Source organism: Ochotona curzoniae, unplaced genomic scaffold, assembly GCF_017591425.1.
Source record: "Ochotona curzoniae isolate NIBS_2020 unplaced genomic scaffold, NIBS_Ocur_1.0 contig_2210, whole genome shotgun sequence".
In the NCBI taxonomy this organism is placed as follows: domain Eukaryota; kingdom Metazoa; phylum Chordata; class Mammalia; order Lagomorpha; family Ochotonidae; genus Ochotona; species Ochotona curzoniae.
Window position 1 is genome coordinate 27515375 of NW_024465369.1, and position 12580 is coordinate 27527954.

The window sequence follows — 12580 nt, forward strand, 5'->3', positions numbered from 1 at the left end:
GTTTATTCATGCATCTGAAAATATTTTCCTTTAGAGATTCTGGGAATAACAACCTTTATCGTATCAGGCTATGTCACTCTTGATATAAGCCAAATCAATCTGATCTTCTCTCCAATTTTCTTTTTCCTAACCACCCTTCTAATCTTAGGGAAACGAATAAGGAGCATCATAATTTTTAACTCAAGTCTTTTTGCCATCTGTAGCACAAAGTAGCTTTACAGCTCTGGAGACCTCATAAAATTTTGTGTGCAAGGTTTTTAAAAAGTCCAAAATACTTGCTAGACTTCCAAGTTGAGAAATAAGATTTCTCTGACAAGTTCTCTACATGAGAAACAAATTTGTTCAAATCAAAGCAAATTTCAGTGATGAGTGAAGAGAGCTTGGGCTTCGTTATATACTGCCATAGACTGGATCATATGCTGCTAATTGGACGCCTAAAACAGGACATCTGTGATGCAGCTATCAAAGTAAAACACAGCCCTCTTTCATGTGTACTCACCAAAAGACATCACCCCGACAGCCTGAATAGCATTGGGCTTGGCGAACACCCAGGCATCTTCTGTTTTGGGTCTAGAAGAGAGTTTGATAAACTATTGAACAAATATAAGCATAGCAGAAAATATGACATGGTGTTACCAATATAAATCGAATATCTTGAAGTGAGGGATTAATAGGGGTCTGATTGATCTAATTTAATCATAAGCGAATTTTCCGAGAACATCCTTGTTATTTCTTAACCCTTGCCCTCTGAAATGCGTATCAAATACTTGTATATTTTCTTTTTAATGTATATAAAATATTGATCCATTGTGCAATTTTGTGAATTTATTTATTTGCTAGTTAATTTCATGGGGACACATGCATTCGTTATTCTCCAGGTGAGGAACTCGTTGACAGCCACAACAACTGTTAATGCTCTAACGTTGCGCTCTGCTCCCTCGCCATTGTTACCCCACGTTCAGCCTTCTAAGGGGAGTTTAGTTGGTACTACAGGTTATTGGAAGGGGACGACGTGAAACTAACCACGAGGATGTTATGGGAATTCTGCTGCATCTAATTTAATTTTCATTAAAGTACATGACATTTAAGTACTGCTTTCACCACATAACACACGAGGAAAGCTCGATTCTGGGTGGCAACTTAATGTACCAGTCCTGCACAGAAAACTAAGGCAAGATTCATTTTCTTGATCTTTTCACTTGGATGTATCATTCCGTGTGTGACTGTTAGTGGTCTCATATAACCACCTGTACGCACATTTCTCACAGGAATTCTGGAAACACAACTCCAAATAGTCTGAAACCATTGAAACGTAGTAGGATTAATATTTCCAGTATTGGCAGGGATTAGGCTGCCTGGTTCACACTCCCATGGGTAAATACGATCAGCACAAGCTCCAAGATCATGGAGCCTGTGTTTTTCTTCTGACTACTTCATTTATTAGCTGTGTGATCCTAGACAAATTATTTCCCTTGCCTATGTTCCAGTTGCTGCATTTATAAAAGAGATAATATAATACATTGAGTTATTGTATGGATTAAATAAGATAAAACATGTAACATTTTGGGGAGTCTATCACATAGTACACAATCATCTTGCAGTGTAATCTGCTATTTCATGGAAGGTAGGCAAATGTTTAAAGGTGCATGCCGTAGAAAGGAAGGGTTAGAGTGAATCCCAAAAGAATTCATGAAGCCAGGAGAAGGGGGTAGAAAAGCACTCTAGAGAAGCATGAAGGGACCACTATATTTTAAGTAGCACAGGGAAATGCAGAAGATGAAAACCCATCCACTCATCATGTTTGTCACTCATCCTCTTCATAAAAATATATACCCCTCCCAAACACACAAATCCATCATGTCATTTCTCTTGCCATATATGAAATGAATAGTTACAGACAATGTAACTTTATAGAAATGCTAGTTTGCTGGGAAGGCCTGCTACATGATTTACTCCCAACTTGCAGTGTTTTCAGTGGGAACTGCTGCCACCTGGTGCTCGACTACTTTTACTGCAGTCAATGTTAATAGCCAGCAACACACCTTGTTAAATTTCAATGATAATATGCAAAACCTACATATTTTGTTCATGATTTCTAGAATATGGTTTAGAACAAGCAATGCTAGCAATTGTGGGCATTTGAAAACTGCCTGTCTCGGTTTTTGCATGTGAGAAATATCGATTTCTTCCCTTCAGCATAGACTGCGACAGTGTCTTACATCTTTTCTATTTTTCATTTTTTATTAACATTTTATGATACAATTCAGTATGCTCTGGGATTTCCCTTATCCCCCCCACCCTGCACTGAATTCCCCTGAATTATTACAAAAGTATAGTTCCTCGTAAGTAGTCATAAGTCCATCATTGCAGGCATGGATAATTATTAAAATGTAAGAATTTTACTTTATTTTTCTCCCTGAATTTTCCCCTTATCCGTATGGTATCTTAAGTATATTCCTGGAGTGTGAAACAATAACAGGATATGATTTTGAATTTTCTCTGTTCATTTTAGTGAAGGTAATTTTATTAAACAGAAAACAACAGAAAAAATGGTAAACATAGGAAATACATGTGTCCAAATCTATAGAGAGAAAAGGGAAGAGAAACTAAAAATGACTTTCCAAAGAGAAAAGCAAATTGCAAGAAAGTCAGTTCCACAGGGGAAAAAAAGAAGAAAAGTTTGCTGGTGTATTTTGAGACTGCTAAAACTTTGACACTCAAATGAGGAAAGAAATGAAGATATAGACTCTTCTGACCTCAGAAAATAAATGTGCAAATGTAAAATGCAGTACTAGCAAACTGCAGTGAAGCAATTTATAAGATAAAAAGGCATGACAAAAGAATTTTTCCAATAAATGCTAAAATAGTTTAATGATATTACATTTAGCAATATGATGCAATTTAACAGATTAACAGGTTAATGGAGAAAAAAGCTTGACTAGTACAAAATACCAGAAAGCACATGATCAAAATACTGAGCAAGCTATTAATAAAATAGAAGTACTTTAATCTGAATGGAACATCCACCAAAATTCTACAGTAAATTACATATTCATGATTGAAGTTGAAAATACTGTAACCAAAGGCTGAAGGGTGTTCAATAACACTGTCTCCAAAATATATAGCAAAAGTACTTTAAAAGGTTTATGGAGGTGTCAGTGTGGTGGCTTAGCACACTAATCCTCTGCCTGCAATGCTGCATCTCATATGGGTTCCAGTTTGAGTTCTGGCTGTTCCACTGCTGCTCTGGCTCGCTGTCTGTGGCCTAGGAAAGCAGTGGAGGATGGCCCAAGTCCTTGGAACCCTACATTCATGTGTGATACCTGGAAGAAACTCCTGGCTCCTGACTTTGAATTGGCTCAAATAACAATGGTTAGGGAAGGGAATAGCTAAGCAATATATACCAAGCTGCTCACTTTTTTTTTTTAACGATTTGATATTTAAATAAAAACAAAATTATTTCACAACTAACCCAACAACATCAATAATGATAAATTACTGGAAAAGAACAATGAGGAATTATTGGCAGGGGAATTGTAAAGCAATTTGGAAATGAATTTGGTAATAACTAGTAAAAGGCAAGGTCAACAAAGCTTGTTAGCAAATGAATGCATGCATAGATAGATGCCTAGGCTAGAGAGCCACACGTGTCCACAGAGAACTATATAACGGTGTTCACTGCTGTACTATTTATGTTAACTTTATATTGAAAAACACCTCAGTGTCAAGCCATATTGCTGATAACATATATCAAAAGAGTGAAAAATGGTATAATCCTAGAATTGGGAGGCACAGAGCAACTAAATTTCATATGCTAATGTGTTACAATGAAAATATGTGGAATAAAATAATGAGGGAAGGAAGGCAGAAAGTTATAATAGAGAATGTAACTTTTTGGCAGAGTAATAATTTACAATACTATCTTTTTCTGTCAACATATCAGTGCATAAAACAGTACAAAGGCTTAAACAGCATGAATCAAACTAATTTAAATGTAATTGCTTTTGGTAAAAAAAATAATGAGCTTTTGAATATGATAGCTGTTGCTAATCAAATCTCAAATAAACAAAGTATTTCAAAAAGATGAAGTTCAAGTGTGTTCTCCCTGATTTTAATGTGATGTACAATGTTTTCTACATGAAATCTTTCTGTATTGAGCCTAAATTTTAGACTTGAATTTTCCTAAACAGTCTACAGCTGAAACTGGATATATATGTTTTCTAGTCATCTAGTTTATTCAGTGTTTAACAAATATTTGTGCACCACAATGTAACCCCCCATAATGGTCACTGAACAGAAGACATGGAGAACAGACAAAGACAGGGGTCAATTGCGTTGTTGTTTATTTCATATCATAATCTAGAACAGCCTGTATAATAGTACCATTTGTAACACAGAGATGTTTGCTGTCTCTGCTGTTCAATGTGATTGTCACTAACCAATCATGACTGTCGAGCATTTGAAATTTTGGAGGGTATGACTGGGAAATTAATTTCTAATTTTGTCTAATTTTAAAAACCACTAGTGTCAAGTAGCTACTGCAAAGGACAATGCAGATATTAAAAAGAATCATGTAGGTGATTTTTGTTTCAGAAAACAGGATTATCTTGTAATGGCTTAAAAGAGTTTAAGAAATTAGTGAAAGAGATTTCTTGTTTCTTTGGTGGAGCTGATCTGTTTCAGCCTATTGTTTACCACTGGTACTTTCTAAATGACAAGCAGAGGAATGCAGGGGTCATATCTAACGATAAACAGAAATGTTTTTAATCTGCTTACAAAGAGTGCTAAATATTTTTGAATTTACAAATTAAGCACAAGGAAAACAAACCAGGAGAATTCAATTGAAATTGTAATTAGAAGTAAAGGTATAGGGAAGAAAAAAGACTATACAGTAGTCAAATATCTTAAGATATGAGCCAATAAAACATAGTTACTATAAATCATCAAATTATAATATAGGTTCTACTTTTAAAAAATATTTTTAATAATTTACAAATTACTTTTTTTACTGGAGAATGATTTTCTCTTGACTACTCAAATTCAAACATGAATTAACATAAAACTTCATGAGCATTTCCATTGCCAAAATAAGGAGAGTTTTCTTCAGAGGAAACGCCCAATTATGAATTACTATCCAGGTAATTCTTGCGTTAGATATGGTGTTGAATTCCTTTTCCCTAAAGCACTGAAGCCAGCAGTGTTTATCAGCATGGATGACTGCAGTGTGTAATTAGAAACAGTACACCTGATTTTAGCACACCACGGTCAGTCTTGTCTCTTCAGCAAATGACATCACCTGCTGATGAATGGAAAAACTCTTTAGCCTCATTTGTCCTCCATGCTCTCCTTTTATTTAACATGATTATTTGCTAAATACAGACCAAATAGGGGCTAACATCATTAATAAATGACAGCTAGAACTTAATTTTTTAAAATGAAAGACAATGTTTCTCATAACTATGAGAATTTGTTAAGGAATACAATATCCTAAAATTAAGGAGAAATGGGCTTTGAGTGAGACAGGCTGAGTTTAAGTCTTAACTTCATGATTTACTAGCTGGATGACTTTGGGAAGGTATATCAGTGGACACCAGCCTTTTCCTCTTCTGTAGACCAGAGACAACATTTGTAATTCTGGTTACATATCAGACATAAGGTTAAATAAGAAAATAAAGAAAAAGGTACACAGTGGATAGTTAAGTTAGATGAGACCTCCTCTGCTTTCTCCTTTCCTATGTTATGATTGTAGTAATAGCACGTTTTAATTTGGTATGAAGATCTTACAAAGGCACAAAAATGAAAACTTCATTTTAATCATAATGTTTATAATTTTTTTGAGGAAAAATGAATTTTGAACCTGGCAAGACACCTTATACAAAATAAACAAATGCCCGGGACTTGGGGAGGGTGGGAAATTGGGTGGGCCTTCTCCCTTAATACCCCCTTTTAAACATGAAGGTAACAATATGGAAAACATACTAGTATTATCCACTTTCCTGTAGCCCTTGAACCTTCTTACTCTAACTAAGTATGTAAAGAATATCAAAATAAATTTTATTAATAAAAAAAAAGAAATAAACAAATGAAAAATTTTGAGCAAGTAGTGGAGTAGAATGCACTAAAACTCTGTCTTTAAGGCAACAATTGCATTGGCAGGATCAGTTTGATAAAACTCACTTTGAGTCTGTTGAAAGTTGTGACTCTCAAAGAAACAGATGATAAACAAAAATTAACTGATGCTAATTTTGTCTATTTAATTTCTTAGTGCAATTTAGTAACCTGGCCCCGATAGCCATGCATATGTTATAGGAGGAACATCCATCCAGCTTGAGAAAACCAAGTTGGGCCCCAAAAGTTCACGCCCTCCTAATATCAGAGGCCTGCAGTCAGACTGCTGTGTCTGATCCTGAAGCTGCAGAAACAAAGGTGAATCCCAACTTCCTGCTGCACTTCCTTCCATTGCTATAAATCATTATTCCTCTAATGTCCAAGGAATTCTCAAGGCCTGCACTCCTCCCTCCTGTTCATTCTGTTTTTTTTTTCCTTTTGAGAGACAGCATTAAAGATTGCAAACTCAGGGGAGACTTCGTGGCTCAGTGTTTTGAGGCATTTTCACATAGATCCCATATTGGAGTGTCTGTGTGGTGTCTTGCCTCTGCTTTGGTGCAGGTGCTTGCTGATGGACTCAGTGCTTGGACTCCTGTCACCTAAGTGGAAGGCATGGATGGAGTTCTGGGCTTCTGACTTCAGCCTGGTCTGGCAATTTTGGGCATTTGGGTGCATGGAAGGAGGATTATTTCTTTTTCTCTCTTGGCTTCTCTGCCTTTTCAATAAATAAAAGTATATAAAATCTTTTTGGAAAATGTGGCCTTCAAACATAACTATATATATATGGGGACAATCAGAAGGTCATCATATATCACTAAAGAGAAAGAGAAGGTCAGAAAAAGGCCTGAAGAGATCCTCAATCTACTACTCCTTTGGCTGATCCATGGCACAGAGACTTTCTAACACACATACATGCTGCTTAATAAAATCAGTCCTCAGAAAACAGTGATAATCAGATTTACAGCATTATCACATTGTTAGATTTTAATATACACCTTGATAAAAACAGAACAAAATAATGAAGCATACAAAGAAACAAGAAACTAAGTCCCATAAAGGAAAAAATCAAAAACACCAACCTTGATAGTGATCAGATGGCAGCAAAGGAGAGAGAGAGAACAGAGGAGAGGGAGAAAAAGAGAGAGAGAGAGAGAGCGGCTCTGTTAGTGCATGTCCCAGATGGCCACATCCACCAGGCCAGGGGCCCAGAAGCAATCTGGGTCTCCAATGTGAGTGGCAGAGATCCAACCAACTGCTTGAGCCATCATCTTATGCCTCCTAGGATTTACATTAGCAGAAAGTTGGGAATTGGAAGCAGAGCTGAAACTTGTACTCAGTTACTATGATATGGGATGCAGGGACCCCAAGCATTGTTACTGCTGCACCAAATACCTTCCCCAAGAATGTTTTTCATATTGCTAAATCATACATCAAAAATGGATTAATATGGTCTATTTATTGTTTTATATATATGTTACCACAATAAAACCTAGAAAAAGATGAATAACTAATTAATCTTGATAATCGACATAAGCGCAATTTCGTTGCTAAAGACAGAAAAAAATTATTCATTTTTGCTTTTTATAATCACAGCAATCTTTACCATTTAACTGTATGGGGTAGGTGCTTGACCAAACTGTTTAGATGCTGGTTAAAATATCCCAAATCAAAGTACACGGGTTTGATTCACAGCTTTAGCACTAGATTTCAACCTCCTACTGTTGCAAAACCCCAGAGGCAGAGTAGGGCTGAATTCAGTTCTCAGCTTCCAGCTTGAGCTCCAACCTCAGCTCAGATCCAGCACTCTGGGGACTTAGGGAGTAAACTCACAAACGGGAGCTCAGCTCGTTTGCCTGCCTTCTCTTTTTGTGTCTCTGCCTTGCAAGTAAGCAAATAAAACAATTTTATAAAACCTCAAAAAATTTGACATTGCTCATCTCATTGCAGTTTACATTTTTACTCAGCCATCAGTCTTCCCAACTAAGCTCTGCAAGTGCTGCTTTAGCTGTGTAACTATAGTTGTACGTCTATATTTTTCTAAGAACTCTTGCATTTAACCTTACAATATTTGACATTTCAAATGAATGAAGAACCAAATTACTCAGTTATTTAATCACCAGGCAGCATCCTGAACTAATCATTTGAAAGTAAAAGCTTTTTAAATTGCATTCAGAACTTCACTAACCAACTGCTGGTGTGGACGTGGTGAGAAAGGTACATTTTAAAAAATTTCTATCTATGCACATGCACACACAACTTAAGGATTATTCTTGCTTGCTATAGAACTTCCCAATTCCATAAGTATTACTTGGTTGGTATTCCAAATGCGAAATGTTTTCCTTTTGTATTTAATTTCAGGGAAAGACTGGGAAAGAACATATTTTATTACTGACATGCTAAAATACTAGGTATGACAACATTTAAGTTAGTTTACTGAACACTTAGTACCGCCTTTCTATAAAGAGAAGGTTTGCTACTAAACCAGGAAATTTGGAATTTCACTTTCAGGTGTTATTTATAGGTGCTGCATTTTATTTTTGCAAGGTTAAGTGACCTCACATTTATAAAGTCTTGAGAGTCTATTGTCTGTGAATAATTTTCTTTGAACGCAATGGAGAACTAATTTTTTCTGATTTATACCAGAGAGAATTCCACTGATTACATGGTATAGGTACAAACAACCAATTTCCAAGTTTGGTTACCAAGAAGCAAAGCATCAGTAAAATAAAACTAGACCTTATTTTAGCTTTTGCCTTCCACAGATACCCTTCTCAAAGCTCTCAGGGACTAAGACAGATTTACCTGATCCTGATAGGCCCCAACTCCTATCAAATACATCTCTGGTCTTCACAGTCATGAAGACAAAGCTTCCAAGTGATTGCTTCTGAACCAGGAACTCTGGAACTTGGACTCCAGGAGGATCAAAGGTCAACATGCCTCTCCTCTGCACTCTGGCTAAACAGAGCACCTTCTAATTTGGTGAGCCAGGCACAGCTTACGTGTTTGCTGTGAGCGCTTTAGATAGTAATCTCTGAGCCCAGACACATCTGGCATGTAAGAGTTTTGGGTGGCACACAAAGACCCCTCATTTCCTGTCACACAACACAACTGCTATCACGGATAGGTGGATCTGCTCATGTCCTGTATAGGCTCCAGGATCTGCTAATATCTCTCAGCCACTTCCTCCCACTCCAGCTTAGCTGATTCAACTCTATTCTTTAGACAAAATGGTTTAAATATATAAAGCTGCTTAGGAAAATACTTGGGAATCATCCCAACTACTAAACAAATCTATTTTTAAAACACATTTGCTTCTTAAAACCCAAGTTTGATTTAAATTTGAATGAAACATTATGCTGCTTTTTTTTTAACCAAACCACAATTTTTTATATGAGTCATACAAAAAACTAGCACAGATTAGCACCAAAAAACCTGCAAGTACTTCTCTTTTGCCACTTGGGACACTCATCTCTTTGTTCTTCCTTTGACTTACTTTTCTTTACTGCTGACTCCAATTCCTTGTTCAACTCTTTGAAAGTTGATGTTATTTATTTCAGTTGAAGTAATAGGCACCAAACAAATGGGGGTAGGTAGCATTTCATCTTTGTGTTATAAAGAACTTGTTAGGAGTATGTGTGTTAGGGCAAGAGTATGTTCTACAGTTTGGAGTGACTACTTCCCGTAATAGAATGTGTTGGTATGAGTTTGGCTCTACTACAAATTTCCCCTTCCTGCTTATATGTACACTGGGAGGCATCATTGATGGCTTACGTGTCCTGGGCCTTGACACCCACATAGAAATCCTAGGTTGACTCCCCAGGTACCACTAACTAGAAGATCTCTGTTGGTCTTTCTCTCTTTGACTTTCAAATGGAAAACAAAACTTGTAATAACTATGAGTTTTTAGATTTTTTTAAATATTATTTTCCAACAAAATAGACATAAAACATAGTGTAAGTTTATAGTAAATGTAAATAAACTTTCAGATTTGATTTCCAGATCAATATTTCCCCTTGAAAGTTTGCTTGGGTTGCTCTTGTCTTTACCTTTTTTTTTTTCTCCTATTCTTATAGTATCTTATCTATACACAAATCTTCCCAAATCCTGGAGTTGAAATTCCAGCATTTGTGAATATTAGTAAATCTCCCAAGTCTAGATAACTTACCATTTTTCTCTCATTCTTTCCCTGATGGATTATATAATATCAAACTGTTAAAATTATAAGTATACTTTCCACATTAGCTTTTTTGCCTTTCCTAGTAAACAATTTTAATGAAGGTAAGGCCCTCCTTCTCCATTGCCACAGTGCCCTTTGCAACTACTGGTAGTCTACTGATGTTTTCTCTTATGATTATTTCTATCTATCTCAACCTCAGTAAGCTGTAGGGCAGCTTCATAAAGGAATGTGCTATTGATCTTTATGGCCCCCAAACCTAGAAAAGTGACCAACCCAGAGGGCATTTAATGGATGCCCAATGAATGAGCACAATCTTTCATTTCATTCATTTTGGAGGTGAGTTCTGGACTATTTGCTGGCCTAGTTGTTCAAGCTGAAAACTTTGGCATCATCATTTATCGCCTAGCAAGCACTTACTCTCTGGATGTCTCCTTCTCGCACTAATGCTTGTGGATTTGTTGAGTTTTCCAAAATGAATTCAAATTTCCCTTTTCCTAGTTTCTACAAACCTTGCCTTACATCGTTTCAGTTATTGTTTTGACTGAAGGACTGCTAAGATAGACTCTGCCCAGGTATTTGCAGTCCATCTTTCCTTACACTGTTGCTTGAGTTGTGAAAGCAAAACTGAGTTTCGGGGGCCGGGGTTGTGACTCAGTGGTTTAAGCCACGAAGCACACATGACATCCTTTATCAGAGAGCCTGTTCAAGACTCCTACTGTTCTGCCAATGGGCCAGCTTCCTGCTAATAATATGCCTGGGCAAGTGGGGCATGCAGGGGCCCTGCCGCCAATGTGAAAGGCAGGTGGATCTCCTGCCTCGTAGCTTTGGCCTGGTCTTTGCTATTTGCAAAGTGAACCAGTGGATGGAAGACCTCTTTTTCATTTTTGTCTCTCCTTCTGGCACTTTGTCTTTCAAATAAATAAAATAAATCTTTGATAAATAAAACAAAATCAAAGTCATCAAGTCTATGATGACTTCTGCTTAAGAAATTTCTTTTTTAATATAAAGAGAACAGATTTTATGCATCCCATATGTACAGTTCCAAGAACACAATCACATCTTCCACACTCCCCTGCTATTTCTCTCAATATCCTTCCTTCTTTTCCATCTCTTTAATGATATTTGCACAGACATAATATGTTCCAAATTTGCAGGTTTAATTTGGCAGTAATGTCAGTGTCCAACAAAGCAGAAAGACCACAGGACCACATTTCCACTTAAATATAATCATGACAAAAACAACAATGTAATCCCAAAGTTAATCCTACAATTTCTTTTTGTGTTACGTGTCACCTGTCACATTTCAGAAAAAAAAATTTTTTTTATGGAATGCTAGGAAGGGACTAGCTTATGTTACTAAACACAGTGATTTCTAGTTGCTTTCATTTTGCAAAAACAAACAAATAAACAAACAACAACAGCAACAAAAACTAACCAGAATTTGTCTTTTCGTGGCTGAATAGGAATAGTATTCTATAGGGAATATATAGCACATTTTGTTTATCCAGTCATCAACTGATAGACACTTAGCTATTATTAATTAAGCAGCAGCAAACATAGAGTTACAAATAACTCTCCCGTATGCTAATTTTATTTCATTTAGGTAAATTATTATGTTGTAATTAAAAATAATCTGAAATTTGTTACCTTGCACATAAAACTTGCCTTTTATCTTGATCTCTAAAAAACACTCTTCACTCATTTTTGTTATACTGTAAAAAACATTCAGCTCAAAATCAACAAAACCCTAGTTACTTCTCCGAAACAGAAGCCGTTAAGCTGGTGGCAGTGGGGAAGTGGGAGATGGTGGTGCTAGGATCGATTTTTGAATCCCTCCAAAATTTCATTGAAATGATCTGTAGTACAACAGGATTAAGACATAGGATCTTTGGGATGCCATTGAGCCAGACTCTCATGGATGGGAAATAGCTCTCGGATAAATGGGTTAGAGAGGGTGTGTTTGGTTCTTTTTTGCTCTTTCATTCCTTTTATCCAGTCAGGATATAGCACTTGCCCTTTCCACAAGAAGCTGAATTGAAGGCTCCACTATGGAGATCAGCCCTTACCAGACACCACATGCCAGTCCCTTGATCAGGCTGCCTGCCTCCAGAACCATGACAAGTAAATTCCTGCTGCTTATAAATGGCGCAGCTTGCAGTATTTTGTTAGAGCGGCAAAGCAGTAGGTGTGTACAGTGCCATTTTCAGCAGTTTTTCAAGGTAGGTATTATGACAGCTATTAAAAGTCATGATGACAGTATATTTTAAAGAGTAACATGTGAACAAGAGGGGGTTT

At 36.6% G+C, this 12580-nt stretch overlaps 1 protein-coding gene across 2 annotated transcripts in view; it reads right to left on the bottom strand.

Moving 5' to 3' along the window:
- Positions 1–12580, bottom strand: part of SLC38A11 (solute carrier family 38 member 11) — a 48160-nt gene that overhangs the window by 16046 nt on the left and 19534 nt on the right. For both annotated transcript variants that reach the window (XM_040972045.1, XM_040972046.1), the window contains one exon: positions 500–570. In XM_040972045.1, coding sequence (XP_040827979.1) covers positions 500–570 — 71 coding nt within the window. The remainder of the gene's footprint in view (positions 1–499; positions 571–12580) is intronic.